The 21,196-nt window shown below is 42.2% G+C and overlaps 1 protein-coding gene and 1 long non-coding RNA gene across 10 annotated transcripts in view; one reads left to right on the top strand and one right to left on the bottom strand.

Moving 5' to 3' along the window:
* Window positions 1-9,999, top strand: part of LOC123352596 — a 95,835-nt gene extending 85,836 nt beyond the window's left edge. For 3 of the 4 annotated variants that reach the window (XR_006574233.1, XR_006574236.1, XR_006574234.1), the window contains one exon: window positions 9,491-9,999. This is a non-coding gene — a long non-coding RNA (uncharacterized LOC123352596). Of the gene's footprint in view, window positions 1-3,295; window positions 3,351-9,490 lie in introns of those variants that run through there. The other variant, XR_006574235.1, reaches the window with a different exon arrangement.
* RALGPS1 (Ral GEF with PH domain and SH3 binding motif 1) overlaps window positions 1-21,196 on the bottom strand; it is a 394,703-nt gene that overhangs the window by 66,678 nt on the left and 306,829 nt on the right. For all 6 annotated transcript variants that reach the window (XM_044992949.1, XM_044992950.1, XM_044992947.1 and 3 more), the window contains one exon: window positions 17,194-17,261. In XM_044992949.1, the coding sequence (XP_044848884.1) occupies window positions 17,194-17,261 (68 nt within the window). The remainder of the gene's footprint in view (window positions 1-17,193; window positions 17,262-21,196) is intronic.

Genomic DNA, 21,196 nt, shown 5'->3' with positions numbered 1-21,196 from the left:
TTCTGGCCACCGGTCAGGGGGGCTCTGCGTTTTAATTTAATTTTAAATGAAGCTTCTTAAACATTTTAAAAACCTTATTTACTTTACATACAACAATACTTTAGTTATATATTATAGACTTATAGAAAGAGACCTTCTAAGAACATTAAAATGTATTACTGGCACGCAAAACCTTAAATTAGAGTGAATAAATGAAGACTCAGCACACCACTTCTGAAAGGTTGCTGACCCCTGCTATACTCTGTGGGAGGGAGAGGGGGAGGAGGAGAAGGGCATGTGCTGAAGGAGTAGAAATACTGGAAAGGAAACCCCATTTCCATCTTCAAGCCAGGCAACTAAAGTCAAGGACCTGAAGAACAGACACCCATCCCCTACTGGATTTTGAAGTGACTGATCATTACCATGATATTATGTTTGGTAACATGAGGCAGCTCATAAGAGCAAAATACAGTATGTCACACTCAGGCCTGGTCTACACTAGGACTTTAATTCGAATTTAGCAGCGTTAATTCGAACTAACCGCTCAACCGTCCACACCAGGAAGCCATTTAATTCGAACTAGAGGGCTCTTTAGTTCGAATTTGGTACTCCACCCCGGCAGGTGGAGTAATGCTAAATTCGACATGGCTAGCTCGAATTAGGCTAGGTGTGGATGCAAATCGAACTTAGTAGCTCCGGGAGCTATCCCACAGTGCACCACTCTGTTGACGCTCTGGACAGCAGTCGGAGCTTGGATTCTCTGACCAGCCACACAGGAAATGACCCGGGAAAATTTGAATTCATTTTCCTGTCTGGGCACTTTGAATCTGACGTCCTGGCTGGACATTGGGGCGAGCTCCGCAGCACCTGCAACGATGCAGAGCTCTCCAGCAGAGGAGTTCATGTTATCTGTGAATAGAAAGAGGGACCCAGCATAGACTGACTGGGAACTCTTCGATCTGATCGGTGTGTGGGGCGAGGAGTCTGTGCTTTCGGAGCTGCGCTCCAAAACAGGAAATGCGAAGACCTACGAGAAGGTCTCCAAAGCCATGAGAGACAGAGGATACAGGCGGGATGCAACGCAGCGCCGTGTGAAAATCAAGGACCCCAGACAAGGCTACCAAAAAATCAAAGCGGCAAACGGACGCTACGGAGCCTGCCACCACTGCCCCACCAGTGACCGTGGACTCTGACGATGGGACAGTGTCGACGGCCAGTTCCTCAGTGATGTTCGCGGATGGGGAAGATGAGGAAGGGTTTGTGGAGGACGAGGCAGGCGAGAGCGCTTACAACGCTGGTTTCCCCGACAGCCAGGATCTATTCATCACCGTCACGGAGATCCCCTACCAACCCTCCCCGGCCATGAACCCGGATCCTGAATCAGGGGAAGGAGCAGTCAGTAAGTGCCTTAACCATGTTAACTTTTATTCTTAATATAACAGGAATCTTAACTGTGTGAAAGGTCTCTCTAGATATGGGGATAGAACAGAAATCATCCTTGGAGATCTCCACGAAGCTCTCCTTGCGTTAATCGAAAAGCATCAGCAGGAGGTTCCTGGGGAGAGCTGCCTTATTGGGTGCTCCGTGGTAGCACAGTTTTCCGCGCGAGGCTTTCATGAGGAACTCAGGGAGCACTGCCTCCCCGAGCACGGCTGCATCGGGCCCTGGTTCGTGCTAGCTTTCACGCAGCATGCGCTCTCTATCTCCTTCAGTGACCCTCCTCAGGGTGATCTCGCTCGGAGACTCCTGCATCTAATTAGGGTAATTACTGTAATTTTACGCCTGGTCCAAAGTATTTTTAAGAAATCTACGGACAGACGGCATAGCACAGAATCAGCACGCAGCTGCGTGACGAGCGTAACGGAAAGCCAAAGAATATAATGGACGCTCATGGAGGGAGGGGGGAATGAGGACGCAAGGTATCCCACAGTTCCTGCTGTCTCCGAAAAGTATTTGCATTCTTGGATGAGCTCCAAATGCTTCTAGGGTCAAACACAGTGTCTGCGGTGGGTCAGGGCATAGTTCGGCAATTTGCGCACACACCCCACCCACCACCAGAAGTGAAAACAATCCTCTGTTGACTCTTTTACATGTCACCCTATCTTTACTGAATGCTGCAGATAGACGCGATGGTGCAGCACTCAACACCAACATCCTTGCTCCCCCCACGCTATGGATGGCTGATGGTACAATAAGATGGAAATCCATTCTCATCATCAGCCTATTGGCACATGGGGCAGTGCAAAAGGGCTGGTAACCATGCCGACTAGTATCAGTAAGGTCAATCAAGGGCGCCTGTCCCTAATTTTTGATGGCTGATGGTACAATATGGCTGGTAACCGTCCTCATCATTGCAACAGGGGGCCCCCACCCTTCATTGTAAATAAAAGATTCAATTGCCCTTGGACTAGCAGAGGGATGATGGGCTCCTTCATCCACACTCCTTAATGTCCTGCCTGGACTATCATTGCAGCTGGAGGCTTCCTTCCACTCATTTCTCACAAACAAGTCACTGTGTCTTATTCCTGCATTCTTTATTACTTCATCACACAAGTGGGGGGACAATGGTATGGTAGCCCAGGAAGGCTGGGTAAGAACGGAATGAACAGGTGGTGTTGTTGCAGGAGCACCCCCTGTGAATAGCATACAGCTCATAATTTATGCAGGATCAGACACAGAGCAGCTGTGCTCTCTGGTTCTATGATACAGTGGTTCTCTAGTACACTTGCCCATAATCTAGGCAGGACTGATTCTATTTTTAGATACCAAAAAGGAGGGATTGACTCAGGGAGTCATTCCCAATTTTTGCTTTTGCGCCCCTGGCTGCTCGGCCAGGGGCACTTATGACAGCACCAAATGGGGCAGTGCAAAAGGACAGGTAACCATGCCCATCTTATTACCATCTTATTACCAATTTATGGTATGGTTGATGGTACAATATGGCTGGTAACCATCTCTGCTGTCATGCAAAAGCAAAAGCATGCTGCTGTGTAGCGCTGCTGGCCCGCCTCTGTCAGCGGCATCTAGTACACATACGATGACATACACAAAAGGCAAAACAGTGTCCATGGTTGCCACGCTATGGCGTATGCCAGGGCAATTCTGGGAAAACGGGCTTGAAATGATTGTCTGCCGTTGCTTTCCCGGAGGAAGGAATGACTGGCGACATTTACCCAGAATCCACCGCGAAAATTATTTGTGCCCCAGCAGGCACAGGGGTCTCAACCCAGAATTCACAGAGACAGCCTACACTCAGTTAATTGTTCGCAAAAATGTATCTTTGCAAGGAATTCACTCCCTGTTTCCCATCTCACAGCTTCCACTGTCTCCAGACCTGCCACAGCATCCCCCTCGCAGAGGCTGGCAAAGATTAGGCGGCGAAAGAAAAAGACAAGGGACAAGATGTTCGAGGAACGTATGGGCTGCTACCTAGCAGAGGCGGACCAGCAGAGCCAGTGGAGGGAGACCGTCTCTCTGTGCCAGCGCTCACACAGCGAACGGGAGGAGAGGTGGCGTGAGGAAGACAAGCAGGCGACTGAAACAATGCTTGGACTAGTGAGGGAGCAAACGGACACGCTCAGGCGCCTTGTGGATGTTCTGCAGAACCGCAGGAGGACAGAGACACCCTGCAGTGTATCTGCAACCGCACTCCCCCGCCACAAAGTCCCATCCCCCCATCACCGAAAATAATCAGGAGGAGGGGTGGCCGGGGACGTGAATACTGTCAATGCACCACAGCACAGTGCTCAAGTACCCAAAAGCTCTCATACCCTACATTTGCCGAAGTCCTTCACTTCCAGACTCACAGTAGTCCCAATCCCAGTCCCATCCCCTAACTGTCTACTTAAGTAATAAAAATGCTTTGCTGTTAATTACTGTTTCCGTTATGTTTTTTCAAAGAAGACTGTGTTCGAATGGGGGGGCGTGGGGAAGGGGGTGGTTAATTGCATAGGACAGTCACCTTTCCCAGGGTACAGACACGGGGGCAGGATCAGCAGCGGGTCACACACACGGTGCAGTCAGTAGGCAACCTGGTCGGTTTTTGGAGGTGGTTTCCAGGATCTGTGTGGGCGGGGGAGATGTGACTTTGCATCGGGGGAGGGCGGTTACAGATCTTATACAGCGGTCCTTGTCCTGGACTGCTGAGTCACGCAGCTGAGGAATCTGTATCCGTCCTCCTCCACCACAAGGTCACATATCCGCCCGCACACAGAATTCCATAAAGAGGGATGGCAGGCTCCGTTGAAAGAAGCATTCCGGCACTGCGGACCACTCTAGGAGCAGGAGCCTGTCATTCCTTGAGTTTAGAGGCGGTCTTTACATCACCGCACACCCTACCCAGCACAGCCTGCGTCCCAGTTTCAACCCTTTCACGAAAAGTCATGAATAAAGAAACCTTTGTTAAGTAATAATGGGACATGTATTTTATTTTTACATGTGTGCTGGAAGTGGGGGTAACGGGGTGAACGGGGTATGTAACCGAAGAGGAGAGTCAACAGTAACTGGGTAAAGAAACAGGGGCAGGTTCAGCTTCTCTGTAAAGAAACTGAACAGTCACAGGTCACGCTGCTCGCTGGTATTTGAAGAGTTCCTTGTCGCTGTCCCAGGTGCCTGTATAGGGCTTCATGAGCAAGTGCATTAGCGGGCAGGCTGGGTCCCCGAGGATGACTATAGGCATCTGCACATCCACAACAGTTATTTCGTGGTCCGGGAAGAAACTACCTTCCTGCAGGCGTCTGAGCAGCCCACAGTTCCTGAAAACACACGCATCATGAACCTTGCCCGGCCACCCGACGTTGATGTTTGTAAAACGTCCCCTATGATCCCCCAGTGCTTGCAGCACCATTGAAAAGTAGCCCAATTTCTCAGCAGCTGACTGTGGAAGAGGTGGACGATAAAGTGCGAGAAGGAGAAAACGGCGATGATCGCAGCGGGCTCCGTGCTTGCAGTGCTGTGGCGTCCGCGCTGTCACTGACCAGAAAAGTGCACGAACAGATTGCCCGCAGGCGCTTTCAAGGAGGGAGGGCGTGATTGACGGTTCAATGATGACAGTTACCCAAAACCACCCTCGACACATTTTTTCCCCCAGCAGGCATTGGGGGCTCTACCCAGCATTCCACTGGCAGCGGGGACTGCGGGAACTGTGGGATAGCTTCCCACAGTGCACCGCTTCCAAAGTCGACGCTGGCCCCGTGAATGTGGACTCAGAAATTCGAATTAGTGTATTTAGTATGGATACACAAATTCGACTTCATAAGGTCGAATCCACAAATTCGAACTAAGTTGATTCGAAATAGTCTTGTAGTGTAGACAAGGCCTCAGAGTTTAGCTAGAATGCTGTCAACTTAAGTTTTATTACCTTTAATACTTAAGCAGCTCAACCTTCGATGTGTCTAGTATCTCATGGGAGAGAATAACTGCCCTGAAATCACATTAATTTAAATGGCATTACAATGTCCTCAGCCCTTTGTGGAGCTGGGCCTTAAGTCACCATGCATTTGATTCTACTCTCACATCAGTTTTCACTATTTAAACTCCACTGACTGCAATGATCTTACTCCTGATTTATAATAGTCAAACTGAGAGGAGACTCTAACCCTATATTACTTGCAAAGAGTCTTGTGGCACCTTATAGACTAACAGACGTTTTGGAGCATGAGCTTTCGTGGGTGAATACCCACTTCGTCGGATGCATGGGTATTCACCCACGAAAGCTCATGCTCCAAAACGTCTGTTAGTCTATAAGGCGCCACAAGACTCTTTGCTGCTTTTACAGATCCAGACTAACACGGCTACCCCTCTGTTACCCTATATTACTTGACATTGATAACTGTGGGTATTCAGGCCAAAATAAAAAATTGGGAAAATATAGTCACAGACTGTACTGTTTTGAATTCTGTGTGGTCAAAATCCATGACTGATATTTAGTACATGTTATGTTTTTAATCTATTCAAGGGGAAACTTAGCTATATCCTTTTTTAGCTTGAAATACAGAGTTCTAATCCATCTACAAAAGATCACACATAGAAAATAATTTTAAAACATACCACGGCTTATAAAACTGATTATCACACAGGTCATCATTAGCAGAGAATCTTGAATGGTGATTGGGTATGGGGGAGGAGTGGAAGGTTAACATTAAAAAAACCGAGAAATGCTTTAGAAGAGTGAAAAGAACAGGAGTACTTGTGGCACCTTAGAGACTAACAAATTTATTTGAGCATAAGCTTTCGTGGGCTACAGCCCACTTCTTCGGATGCATAGAATGGAACATATATTGAGGAGATATATACACACATACAGAGAGCATGAAAAGGTGGGAGTTGCTACCAACTCTAAGAGGCCAATTAAGTAAGGGAAAAAAAACCACTTTTGAAGTGATAATCAAGATAGCCCAGTACAGACAGTTTGATAAGAAGTGTGAGAATATTTACAAGGGGAGATAGATTCAATGTTTGTAATGGCTCAGCCATTCCCAGTCCCTATTTAAACTAAGGTGATTGTATCTAGTTTGCATATCAATTCCAGCTCAGCAGTTTCTCTTTGGAGTCTGTTTTTGAAACTTTTCTGTTGCAAAATTGCCACCCGCAGGGCTGTCATTGAATGACCAGAAAGGTTAAAGTGTTCTCCTACTGGAGAAGAGTGACTGACTGTTGTGTGTGTGATCATTTTTCTCAAAATTTTCTCGATGAAATTCATTAACTTGTGTGTCTGTGCACCATTGCCTCTACTCGAGAGATTGTTAGGGTTCTGATTATCTCACCCTCTAATAGACAGAGTCCAGAAAAGAGAATAAACTTGTTTTTAACAGCTTATGCAGATTCTCATTTAGCAAAAGTGATAAGGACCTGCATTTCTGAAGGCAATTCCCAATGCAATAAGATTAGAATTTGCTGATGAATGTGGAGTCTGCATGTGTAAGTAGCAACTGGACTTAGACTTTTACTGTGGCAACTGCTGCACTGCTCCCTCACCTACCAACCTCCTAAACAGAAAGCTCTTTGCAGTCTTTATCCACCTACCCCTGCTGAGCTCTGGAACGCCATCACCAGTGGGCTAATGGAATCCTAATCCCTTCTGCCAGCTCCATGTCAGTTCCTCCACCATCTCTGGCCTGAGTTCCCAACCTGATTCACCTCCTCATGCTAATTCACCTCCTCATGACTTGGTTAAGAATCAGTAGCGGAGGAAGCAGGTAATGTCAGAAATATAAGATAAGGGATGATGGAGATTTTAAGTGTGTCCTGCAACAGGGCAGGACTACTCCACCCAAGAATCCAGACTTGGCAATGGCTCCCAGCAATTAGAAACACATATTCCTTCTTAGCACAGAACTTACCCACGGTCCCACAATAGTCACTACCCAGGGATTACTGACATGGGAATTGGCTAGCTTCCAGAAGGTGACAGGATCAAAAAGCTTTGGAGGATACAGAAAGTTGTCTCAAGGACGTGTTTTAACTGATAGAAGATAGAAGGAGGAGAATTCCCTTAGCATTTAGAAAGCCCTTAGTAAGGGTCTTATTCCTAGATCAGTTATGCTATATATAACATATATAGGCTTGAGTGCAAAGGATATATTTAAAACTTTTTTTTAATAGGGAAACAGTATGCTATACCCTTTATGTTTAATTTCATCTTTCCCAATCTGAATTCGCGCAACTAATTCAGCTAAACCACTTCAGAAATTAATTTATTCTTCAGCAAATCACACTGGATTCACTTTAATAATGTATTTATAGTTACATAAATGTGGGTCATTGAAAAATGAACATGGATATTACAAAATGCTGGTGGCATTCAGTATCCAACTGGCAGCAGATTAGAGCATTACAGCTAAGCAAGAAACACAGTTGGTTGCGAGTCTGTCAAAACTCCTGGCTAGTGTGAATCATCAAAAGAATTACTAGCAGAGGAGTGGAGTAGTAGGAATGGCTCCAAAGATCTGGTTTCCAGTCATCATATTGTCTTGTTCTAAACAGTGCAACCCTGCAGGATACCTAGGGGCAATCCAAATCCATAGATATAAAAGAAAATCTCATCTTCTCACAATCCTTTGATCCCACAGGGTTAGCTATATTCTCCAGGAGTTAAATTTAAAAAGACTGGGCAGAAAAAATACAGGAGATTTCCATGGTAATCTCCTACTTTGGTTTGGTGTGGGAACACAGAGAAATAACAACAGACAAGGTGAAGATGAAAAAGAAGAGGCAGAGAACCGTTCTGTGTATCTCTGTCCCCTTGTTCCCTCCTCCTTTCTTTAATCTCTTCTCATACATACCTTCTGAATGAAGGCATGTTGTGCTTTTGATCTTCTCTCCATGGAATGAAGCCCTTTTCTTGTTGGCCAGCGCATATGGATAGAGCCAAATCATATTAAAACTGTTTAAAGCATTGCTCTAGACAGGGCCCTTACATGGCTGGCCAAACAGTATTGTGTATTTAAAATGTTTACAGTATTTACCACAAGCAAGTTTAGCTGGAAATAATTTTAACTATGATTACAACTTTGCTAAAATGCTACCGCAGACAGTTATATAGTTCTTAAATACAGTAAAAAACATGCTGTAAAAGGGGCCATAATGAGAAGAATGAGTTTCTGGAAGTGTCCATTTACCAGATAACAGAAGACCAGTGAATGAGCAGCAGCGTTAAGCATATGGATTGAAAACAGACACAGGAGTATAAAAGTTCCACCATATGTGATACTGTAAATGAAATCCAGTATTATAATTTGCAAATTATAGGACAAGTTCTGCAAACCTTCCTTAACATGCATGGCAGTTTCTCATGGAATTACTTGTGAGTGAGTACAACTCAATGAGAGTAAAGATTGCAGAATAGCATCCGGCGTGTTTGTTTTGTTGAGCTCCCATTAGGACACTGCCATGCTACTTGCTTGGCTTAGGATGATTTAGGATCTCTAGATTTCCAAGCCTGAAGTTGTGTGTTTGGGGTTTTTTTTAGTGAATTTTCTCTCCCAGGCATTCAGGATCTAACAACCTGTATAAAATAAAACATGAAGCTCCTCATCATTGTAAAGGGGCTATTTAAATGTGAACAATATCAGTATAGTAGCCAAAACATAAACACCCATGTTAAATATATGAAATGTAATCATATGGCACATCAGGGCCCAGTTTTGTGTTTTAACTAAGAAAAACAAATCCTCAAAAACACAAAGCCAGTCTTTGTAAAGCCATCTCCTTTGGCCCTTTTATCTAGTTTTAAAAGGTGCATTGTTTTAGTGCGAACTGTTTCCTCAGATTGCATCCAACAAACAACTGTGTAAGTGACAGAATTGTGGGGTTTTCTGCAGAAATGTTTCCCTACAAAACACTGTCTGTATATATTTTATTCCCACATCTTAAGCACCTCCAGTGTTGAGACTGAATTCTTAAACTCACTTTAACCTGAGTTCTTAAGCTTACTTGGTCTGAAAAATCAAAATAAACTCTCATCAAGTCAAGTAATGATGTTTTGTAACAGAATTTCTGTCTTGTGTTTTAGGGGCTGAATGTAACAGGAAATTGAACGCTCTTTACTGCTTATGTAATGCTGACAGACCCTTGTTGACGGTGGGTGAGACTGAACCTGGGATTTCTGGAGCTTAGTGCATGAGCCTCTACTGCATGAGCTAAAAGCCATATGCCTGTTAGCTAAGGCTGTAGAGCAGACTCAATCTCTCTCTAAGTGGTCTCAGTGCCACTAGATGGGACAGAACACCATACCCGGAAGGTGTTTGGGTTACACTTATACCACAGAAGTGTTCTCCTTTGGTGGAATGAATGCATAAATCACCTTAGCTAAACTCACAAGATTTGTATGGCACAACGGAAGTGAAGAGAAAGAGTTGAAACCTGATGGGCTCTGTCATTTGGTGGACACCCGTGTACCAATTCATCACTCCTTGCACACTTGTAAAAATAATTAAATAGAAAAGTTCATTTTGCTCCTTTTTGCATGGCTGCACCAGTATTTCATGTATATCATTAGGAGCTTATTTATATGACTTTCGTTGAGTTATAAACAAGGATGATATAAAACACTTTCTGGATGCAAAGTCTAATCTAGAATACATCTGTCAATTTTTCTCGCTCTCTCTCTCTCTTTTGGTCACGGTCCTCACTTGGGGTCTGGTTGGACAGCGAGGTCTAGTGGTCATGGCCACAAGGGATTGTGAGGAGGGGAGCCCGGGCCCTCCTATTCCACTGGGCTCTGACTCAGGACCCTTTAGACTACCAGTAGTCTGGCAACCAAGGCTGCTTAAGGCTGTCCTCCCTGGGCCTCTTTCTCTCATACCCTCCAACCCCCGGGGTCAGTTTAGTCCAAGGCTTTCCCCTGCTGGGGAAATCCAAACCATAATAAGAGGGGTTATTCATATTCATATTCTGGAAAAAAGGGTAAACAGTGAGGTGGCAAAATTTGCAGATTATATAAAACTACTCAAGATAGTTAAGTTCCAAGCAGACTGCGAAGAGCTACAAAGGGATCTCACAAAACTGGGTAACTGGGCAACAAAATGGAAGATGAAATTCAATGTTGATAAATGCAAAGTAATGCACATAGGAAAACATAATCCCAAGTATACATATAAAATGATGGGGTCTAAATTAGCTATTACCACTCAAGAAAGAGATTTTGTGGCTAGTTCTCTGAAAACATCCACTCAACGTGCAGTGGCAGTCAAAAAAGTGAACAGAATGTTGGGAACCATTAAGAAAGGGCTAGATAATAAGGCAGAAAATATCATATTGCTTTTATATAAATCCATGGTACACCCACGTCTTGAATACTGCGTGCAGAAGTGGTTGCCCCACCTCAGAAAAGATACATTGGAATTGGAAAAGGTTCAGAAAAGGGCAACAAAAATGATTAGGGGTATGGAATGGCTGCCATATGCAGAGAGATTAATAAGACTTGGACTTTTCAGCTTGGAAAGACGACAACAAAGGGGAGATATGATAGAGGTCTATAAAATCATGACTGGTGTGGAGAAAGGAAATAAGGAAGTGTTATTTACTCCTTCTCATAACACAACAATTAGGGGTCACCAAATGAAAATTAATAGGCAGCAGGTTTAAAACAAACAAAAGGAAGGTTTTTTCACACAACACAGTCAACCTGTGGAACTCCTTGCCAGAGGATGTTGTGAAGGCCCAGACTATAAAAGGGTTAAAAAAAGAACTAGATAATTTCATGGAGGATAGGTCCATCAATGGCTATTATCCAGGATGGGCAGGGATGGTGTCCCTAGCCTCTGTTTGCCAGAAACTGGAAATGTGCGACAGAGGATGGATAACTTGATGATTGATTACCTGTTCTGTTCATTCCCTCTGGGGCACCTGGCATTGGCCACTGTTGGAAGACAGGATACTGGGCTAGATGGACCTCTGGTCTGACCCAGTATGGCCGTTCTTATGCTACCAATGTCCAAAGTCCACAGGATACTTCCCTCTCTGGCAATCTCTGGGGTGGGTCCTCCTTTGCCTCTTGGGAGGGCCCCTTTGGGCAGCTGTGTCAGAGTCTTAGACTTCTTTCTGCTTTGCACTGCTGGAGCTGTGGGTCTGCTAACCTCCAGGTCTGCCATCCAAATGAGCTAATTCCGTGCCTTTTAATTCCTCCAGCACCTGTTTCTGCAGGTGTGGCAGGGTGGGGCTGGCTGAGCCCAAAATAATTCCTTAACCCCATGTTGCCCAGTGTGGGGCTTGTACACCCCATCATAATCACTCAGTGGTCTAGCTTTTGATCATAATAAATGTCATTCTGAATGTAAAACTGCTTATCAGATCAGGTCTGCTTCCTCTCATCAACTGTTGGGTAAGAACAGACAAAGCTGTCAAATCAAAATAACAGCTTAAAACAGTACAATTTTCAAGATGATGGATACTATTTCAGTAAATATAATTTGCATGTTCTGATTTTTAGCCTGGTTCAGAGAAATATATATAGGTTTCAGAGTAGCAGCCGTGTTAGTCTGTATCAGCAAAAAGAACAGGAGTACTTGTGGCACCTTAGAGACTAACAAATTTATTTGAGCATAAGCTTTCGTGGGCTACAGCGCACTTCATCGGATGCATAGAATGGAACACACAGTAAGAAGATATTTATACATATAGAGAACATGAAAAGGTGGAAGTACCCATACCAACTGTAAGAGGCTAATTATAATTATTATTATAATTATTTATTTTTCTCCTCATTTTCTTAAGTGAATAACCTAATTAGAAATCTTTCTGGGACGATTTAGTTGAGGTTGTCCTACTTTGAGCAGGGGGCTGCACTAGATGACCTCCTGAGGTCTCTTCCAACCCTAATCTTCTATGATTCCATGTATCAACATAATACATCCAAATTCTTCAGTATGGCTCACTGATATATATGCAGAGCCCTAAACAGCATGATTGGGAGCTTATGTATAAATATCACAGAGGAAGCAGAGTCTATCACTGAGAAAATATTCATTTTACTCCTTGGTCATTCAGAGGAGCATTATGTATACTAGTAAATCAACTGACTGTATGCCTGAGAATCTAAGTCTTGAATTCTAGTTTTAAAGAGTGAGTGGATGGTAATCAGAATGATGGCACTGGAGTAACAACCTCCAGAAAAATGAGAACATCTGATATGAAAACATTATCCACACCAGCTCCCAAGCACAATGCTGCTCTCAGCAAAGAAAGTCCTTTGGATAAAGATTCTTCTTTCTTCAGTTCCAAGTGTGACTGACTGGCTAGTGGGATGCAAAGATCTAGGATGCCTCCTGTTTTGTTAGCTCCAATGAACCTGCAGTCCTAGCAGCACCTGCCTGCTTGACCAGCTTTGATTTTTTCCTCAAAAATTCATGGTTCCAAGCCTCTGAAAGCTTCAGCATAAGACTTTGGAATAGATACCACCAAGAGAGTACTCAGTCTTCCCGGGCTGCTTCATTAACATTGGAGCAAGAGCAGTGCCATCTGCAGTTTAGTGTCATTAGCATGGGTACTGTACTGGGGAAATGGAGTATGGGCCAACACCTTCAAACTAGGATGCCAAAAACACCTAAAAATCTGGTTTGATTTTCAGAGCTGCTAAGTATGAGCAGTATCTATTGACCTCAGTGAGAGTTGTGGGTGCTCAGTACACACTGGAATAATCAGGAAACTTATTAGGTGCCTAACTTTAGGAACCCAAATGTGAAAGTTTTACTCAATATCTTCATCCTGAGGTCCTTTCCAACCCTATGATTCTATGATCTTTTTAATGTAGATAATGGCATTGAGAGTATACTTTTAAAATTTGCTGACGATACCAAGCTGGGAGGGGTTGCAAGTGCTTTGGAGGATAGGATTAAAATTCAAAATGATCTGGACAAATTGGAGGAAGTCCAGAGAAGAGCAACAATGATTAAAGGTTTAGAAAACATGACCTATGAAGGAAGATTGAAAAAACTGGGTTTGTTTAGTCTGGAGAAGAAGGGGGGGGGAGATGGTAACAGTTTTCAAATACATAAAAGGTTGTTACAAGGAGGAGGGAGACAATTCTCCTTAACCTCTGAGGATAGGACAAGAAGGAATGCTTCAAACTGCAGCAAGGGTGATTTAGGTGGGACATTAGGAACAACTTCCTGTCAGGGTAGCTAAGCATTGGAATAAATTGCCTATGGATGTTGTGGAATCTACGTCTTTGGAGATTTTTAAGAGCAGGTGTCATAAATATAAAGAGAGGGGTAACCACCTTTCTGTGTACAATACTATAAAATCCCTCCTGGCCACAGGCACAAAATCCTTTTACCTGTAAAAGGTTAAGAAGCTCAGGTAACCTGGCTGGCACCTGACCAAAAGGACCAATAAGGGGACAAGATACTTTCAAATCTGGGAGGGGGAAAAGGCTTTGTTTTGTCTGTTCTTTGTCTGTCTGTTCTGTGTGCTTGCCAGAGACAGATCAAGAAGGCAAGCAATCCAACTCAATTAGAATTAGTAAGTAATAAGGGAATGTGTTAGCTTACTTTTATTTTTGGCTTGTGATTTTCCTTGTCTAGAGGGAGGTATATCCCTGGATTTGTAACTTTCAGGTTTTGCCTAGAGGGGAGATCCACTATGTTCTTGAGTCTTTTGTTATTCTGTAAAGTACTTACCATCCTGATTTTACAGAAGTAATTCTTTTACCTTTTCTTTAATTAAAATTCTTCTTTTAAGAACCTGATTGTTTTTTCATCGTTTTAAGATCCAAGGGTTTGGGTCTGTGTTCACCTGTACCAATTTGTGAGGATATTATTCTCAAGCCTGCCCAGGAAAAGGGGTGTAGGGGCTTGGGGGGATATTTGGGGAAGGTAGGGCTTCAAGTGGCCCTCCCTAAATGTTTGTTTAAATCACTTGGTTGTGGCAGCGTTACTTAATCCAAGGAATAGGGGAGTTTTTAACCTAAGATTGTAGAAATAAGCTTAGGGGGTCTTCATGTGGGTCCCCGCGTCTGTACCCTAAAGTTCAGAGTGGGGAGGGAATCCTGACAGCAGGTTAGACAAACACCTATCAGGGATGGTTTAGATCAGGGGTTCTCAAACTGGGACCCCTCAGGGGGTCAAAAGGTTATTACATGGGGGGGGGGTCGCGAGCTGTCAACCTCCACCCCAAACCCCGCTTTGCATCCAGCATTTATAACAGTGTTAAATTAAAAACACTTTTTTATATATTTATAAGGCGGGGGTCGCACTCAGAGGCTTGCTATGTGAAAGGGATCACCAGTACAAATTTTTGAGAATTACTGGTCTAGATAATACTTAGTCCTGCCATGAGAGCACGGGACTGGACCAGAAGACCTCTCAAGGTCCTTCCAGTTCTATGATTCTATGTTTATATTTCAGCTGAACATAGCTTCTTATGAGGCTACCTTAGTAAAAATTAACTCATTTGTCAAGATAATCCAAATATTTCAACACAAGACCAGATTACATATCTGAACCGACAATCTATTTGGAATCTTAGCATGATATTAACAAGAGGAAGCCCAAGTGAACACTAAATACCATTATATCTACCAAAAATCTCATATATTTTAAAAGGACATTGCCAAGATATGAAGACAAACTTCAGTTTCTTAAAAGCGTTTTTCTCTCTGTTTAGAAAAACTGATTGCATATTACACTTCCCCCACTTGCATGCATGTACCAACATGTTATTATAGGGCTGTTCCTGGTCACTTAGTTACACACTAGTTATTTATTGTCCATGAGGGCTGGGCTGCACACACAAGCTTCTTATTGCATGGTTAATCAAATAAAGGCAAGCAGGTTTTGAAGAATTTGTTTTCCAAACCACTACTCTCAAATCGCAAACCCTCATCATACAGAATGACATAGTTTCTGGAAACGTATGAGCAATAAAAAGGTAAGTCGCATTTTGGGCCAACCAATCTCAACAGTGGCCCTTTAATCAAATATGTTGCTAATTTTTGGTAAAACAAGGCTCCATTTCTATGACTTTATGTGTCATAATATCTTCAGTGTCTATTCAGTCAAGTCAAGGGAAGCACTGTGTTGTACCCAGGCTCCCATTGAATCCCACAGATCCACCTGGAATCTAGTAGCTGCGAAGGTTACTTTACCTTAAAACTGATAACAGAGCACTTATAAATAAAATAATGAAACATCCAAGTTGTCCGAAGTCACTGATATCAAATCCTTTCATTAGGACAAAAAGAGGCAATAGCTTGTATTGTGTGGTTATCATGTTCATTCTGCTTCCAAACAAGTCTTATTAGATAATGGGGAAGCATGTCTGTATATCGGGGGAACAGACTCCAGTCAAAATCTCTTATGAATTCTATTGCATAGATAGATAATAGAGAATGTCGGGTAGTTATCACAACACTACTTTACCCTTTCCTGAGGTGATATACCTCCCTTCCTTAGTTTCATGTGCTGCTTTACACAGAACTATGTGAAGAGAACTTAATTTATTATTTACTGCACTGAATCAAGCACATTGAAAGAGATACAGTCCTGACTTCTATTCACTAGATAGGTACAAATGAAAAAGCATGTTTGTAACAAACACTGATTCCATCCAATTTCTGTTTCATGTACAAATACTCTATTCCTTACGTAGCATTTGTGTTCAGTGATAAATTATGCTTATTTATAAGTTACCAATCTTTATCAATGCTCAGCTGTCAGAGATACTCTACCTCTTAGAGGACTGCTCCATGGAAACAAGTCTGACAAAGAAGCACAGAGTAATACCACCGGGCATGGTGGTCCCTGGCAGGAACTGATGTGGTGACAAGGCTGGTGGGGAGACAGACTTGGTTAGCAGTACTGTGCCCTTGCCAACCTGCGTTGGCCAACCCCAGGGATTAATTCTAGGGAAACATAGTGCCGGAATACCTCTGTGCTTTTATTCACAAGTACAGAGGAAAATACCTACTTGGCTTGTACACTGGCTAATAAAAATGTGGAGCTTGCCAACCACTAACCTCAGAAATGCTCATTTTCCAGTTTCAGGTGAAATTAGAGATCGATAAACCCATTAGGCAAACAGTGCTGAATGCATGCTTCATCTACAATCTCTTCAAGTGAAGAATAACTTCTAAAGGTTTTGATTTTACTTATTTTTTAAAAGATGATAGGATTTGCCATTCTACTTCAGATAAGAAGGCAAAACTCCCTTCTTGACAACTGGAGCATAATATCTCATGAGCATCTTAGCTCACCACCTGCAATCATTATTAGCAGTTATACAATCATCCGGCTATTTCTATGATGCTGCCACAATATCTGACTCTGACCACCCATGGCAGTGAATTCCAGACTAAGTAAATGCCATGTGATTTGTTCTAAATTGATTGGCTATTTATTTTACCAAGTGACCGCTTGTTCTGGGTATTACAAATATACTGAAGTCAGATGCTCACTACTGAAAAATTCATCACTGACAGTTCTATAACTACTACATTTTTGGGATCATCTACATCACTCAATGCTCTGAAGTTCAGAATTAGGTATTGATTTTCTGACAGTTCTTTCAGCATACCTATTTAATTACAATAAAATGCAATTTTCCCATTTGAAATGCAATGAATCCCTAGGCAGAATGCTGATGTGAATTGGATTCACTATATGGGCATAACAAGCCTAGAAACTCCAGTTGCATAAATTAGAGATAATTATTTATGTAAGTACATATGTAATATTGATACATTGTTGAGATTCAAATATTCACAACAACTTTTTATACCTGCAAGATCTTCCTTGGAGGAGACTAGTCGAGGAGAGCTGCTTCCTGGCTCAATTCTTAAGGATAATCTAGAAAACAGGATTTTAGACACATCAGTGCTGAAAGCATTCACTGAAGTTAGAAAGGTAAACAGAAGAAACTAATTATTTTATTTTAAGTAGGAAGTCTGGTTTGAACTGAAAGCACATTTATTTATTTAGCTTCATGACAAAACAGGTCCAGGATTCCTAAAGTAAACCTCTGCCCTTTAAATCCACCTAAGAAACTAAGAGATATGTTCAAAATGTCAGTGTGAATTTATCTTTTATACTTCCTGTCAAAGCAAAAATATGAATCTGAAAATGCAGACATGAAAAGAAGGATTCCTTGGTAAGCTGGGTGCAAGCAAACAATATGATTTTACTATGGCCAAATGTAAAATTATACATCTAGGAGCCACAAATGTAGGCCATACTTACAGAATGAGAGACTCTATTTTGAGCAGCAGTGACTCCGAAAAGAAATGGGGGGTCATGGTGGATAATCACATGAACATGAGCTCGCATGTGTGATGCTGTGGCCAAAAGAACTAATGCGACCCTTGATTGTGTAAAAAGGGGACTACTGCATAGGAAGGTTATATTACCCTTTGTATTTGGTACTAGTGGATTGCTATTGGAATACTGTAGCCAGTTCTGGTTACCACAATTCAAGGAGGGTTTTAATAAATTGGAGAGGGTTAAGAGAAGCGCCATATGAATGATCAAAGGATTGGAAAATATGCTTTACAGAGATTGAACTCCGTGAATCTATCTGTTAAACATAACTAAGAGAAGGTTAAGGGGTGGTTTGATCAATCTATGAACACCTGCATGGAGAACAGAATTTTGATAATCCAGGACTCTTTAATCTAGCAGGCAAAGGGAATAAGATTCAATGGATAGAAGTTGAAGCTAGACAAAAATCAAACTAGAAATAAGGCACAATTTTTTAACAGTGAGTAATTAACTATTGGAACAAGTTACCAAGGGTTGTGATTGATTCTGTATCACTGGAAAATGTTAAATCAAGATTCAATGTGATTCTAAAAGATATGCTCAAATTCAAGCAGGATTTAAATTCAGGGCAGTTCTATGGCCTGTGTTGTAAGGATGTCAGACTAGATCATAATAGTCCGTTCTGGTCTTATCTATGAATCTGTTCATACATCTCTGTCATCTAACTTCCCATTTTTGTTGCTGTTGTACAGATAATCCATACATTTACCTTCTTCCATAATTTAGGCTGAAGACTGCTAGACTCACCTTTTTCTAAATATCCCATTGGGATAAGAATATTACAAAGGGCTGCATATTTGCTGGTTCCAGGAGGCCATGTTACGCTATAGGATCACCTTATAATATGAACTTTACGTTTTTAGCATACATGACAAGGGGCCACACTGTTAAACAAAGTTTCTTTTTTCTTTTATGTACCAGCCTCCTGTATGATTCTTCATGCAGTTGTTGGATTTTTGGTTTGACTGACACTGACCATGTGGCAACACTGTCTAGCTAAGTCAAGAGATCTGATCTAATATAGCTACAGCAGGCAAAAAGTGCAGACACCAGCACATAAGTGAACTTCAAAAGATATCTGAAGGCAAATACCACAAACTGTATGTCACTCTGAGACCCAGAAACAGATTTTGGAAGTAAAGACCCACAGAAAAGGAAATTTGCAAGAATGAATTCTTCTTCCATTCTTTTCAGTTTGGGAGGGAAACAAAGTGGTTTTTCAGTGGCATCTTCAAATATATTTGAAAAACATGGAGCATAAAATAACAAATACAGTATTCCTTTTTTCTGCAGCCAAGCTTATTGAAAACCTAGAACAGTTTTGATATCCTTTGAAACTTCAGCTTTGAGATTTGGGTGAGGTTACTGGTAAATCAAATTCAGTTTAGACAAAGAGTTTTATTAATTTTTTAAACCTAAGTAGCTGAACATGCTATTAAAAGGGAAACATTTGAAAGCATAAGCATCAGCTACAACTAATCTATTTCATACAGTTAATATTGGAAATGCTTCCCCCCAGGGGCATAGCACTGCTGAACTGTCTCTCAAAGTGAGATGTGAATGGGTAAAAGAGCACTGAGTTCATAAATCACGCAAACTTATTCATGTAAGAAGTGAGGTGCTAAGTTAACCAGTCAGATGAAAGACTCCAATGGTAACAACAAAAACATGGCTGATATTTTGCAAAGGGTTCTGTTCCGTGCTCTAGAATTTATAGTCCATTGCCATTAAATGATCCCTGTAAATCTCTGTAACAACAGGCTTCAAGGTTCAAGGCTTCAAGGAATGAAACATTCCTCTCCATTGAAGGAGGAGATGGCATTGTTTATTCCCATCACAGGATCTCAGTATCTAGAAAATGACAGGCTTCTTTCAAAAGCCCTGCTTTGCAGAGGAAGTTACAGTAATATAACCCACAGCATGCTTCTGCTGTGGCTGAAGGAATTTTGGAAAAGAGTCTTGTACAACTGGTTAGCCTCCCAGTGTGTTATTTTAATCACGTCATAACAAACATCTATCATCTGGGAATTCCCTGTAATGAAAGGGAATAACCAGATGGTATTACTGGAGTCTTGTCCCTGCAAATGGGATTTTATCCTCTGTGCCTGTGGCTCTAGGATTGTGAAAACGTTCCAACAATTGTTAATTCTGTGCTTTATAATTTTCTCTATCTTCATTCTTTTGATCCCAACTTTGTTCACTTTTGAGACAGAGCTTTTACTTACTATTCTAGAGTTTTATTGTTTCAGTGGGGACGGCTTGGTTTTTATTGAAACATTTTACAGTTTATTTTCTGGTCTTTTGCTGGAACTGGACTATGTGCTGATGGTGGAAGATTTGAATGGCAAGCTGAGTATGCTGGATGAACTCCTATACTAGGATTCAAGGCGCTTATACAAAATGGATTATGTGTTTTACTCTGACCTCACATAACTAAGTTGTTCCTTAACCAAAGGAGAAGCAATGGCAGAGACATGACATAGTCAGTTTTCAGTGCTCTAGTACTAGCCATTCCATAAATGGTGACACATCACATCTTTATTTGCACATTTTTGGGGAAGAGATAGAACAATGCTATTTACTTCAGCATATACCTGATAAAAATCTAAACATAAAAGTACTCCACTGCTTAGCTGTAATAGGGTAAAGCTATGGATGCAGGCAGTTTCGCTGGCAACCACAGGAACATGACAATGACAGGATACTGAAAATGTCACAATATACTTTGAATCCTATTTCCTGTATAGGTTCATAGTGAGTACCTTCACTGTTCTTGTGTGTCTTTTTCATCTACTATTTCTTTGTCCTCACCATGAAAAAGGGCCAGAAATGTCTTAATACTCTTGATGATATCATCTCCAAGTCAGAAAAACAACTTAAAATTAGGGTGATCTTCGCAAGACACAATGCAAGCGATCTAAATTTACAAGTTCCTCTATAGCCCAACAAATGCAGGTGAATTTGGAGGCCCTCACACTGAGAATTAATACACATGTTAACGTTTATTAGTTAACCAGTTACAGGAATTAAGAAAACGGTGAAAATGATATTATATATTTCAGGGATGCTGAGTACTCAAATTTCAAGGTGACTTCAACTGAGCTGTAGTGCTCAGTCCTTCTGAAGTACACTGCACATAGGACACAATATGGAGAAAGTGTATTTGGCTAAATCTACACAACAAAGTTTTGTCAGCATAGCAATGTTGGTCAGGAGGGTAAAAAACCCCCACAATCCTGACACACACAGCTATGCTGGCAACGCTTCCCTGTGACGGGTCCGGTCACAGAGACCCCCTTGGGACTGTCACCTGATGTGTTGAAATTACCTCTGAGCCCATTTTCCCTGCCAGCTTGGGACTTCCAGACCCTGCCTTGTTGAGCAAGACATACTAGCCTGCTGCAACACAGACCCAGGGTCTGAACCACACCCCCAAAGCTGCAGATTTAACTGAAAACAACTTAGCA

Source organism: Mauremys mutica, chromosome 18 (genome assembly GCF_020497125.1).
Source record: "Mauremys mutica isolate MM-2020 ecotype Southern chromosome 18, ASM2049712v1, whole genome shotgun sequence".
Lineage (NCBI taxonomy): Eukaryota > Metazoa > Chordata > Testudines > Geoemydidae > Mauremys > Mauremys mutica.
Note: the sequence above shows the minus strand (reverse complement) of the source record. Positions and strands in the feature narration are given on the sequence as shown.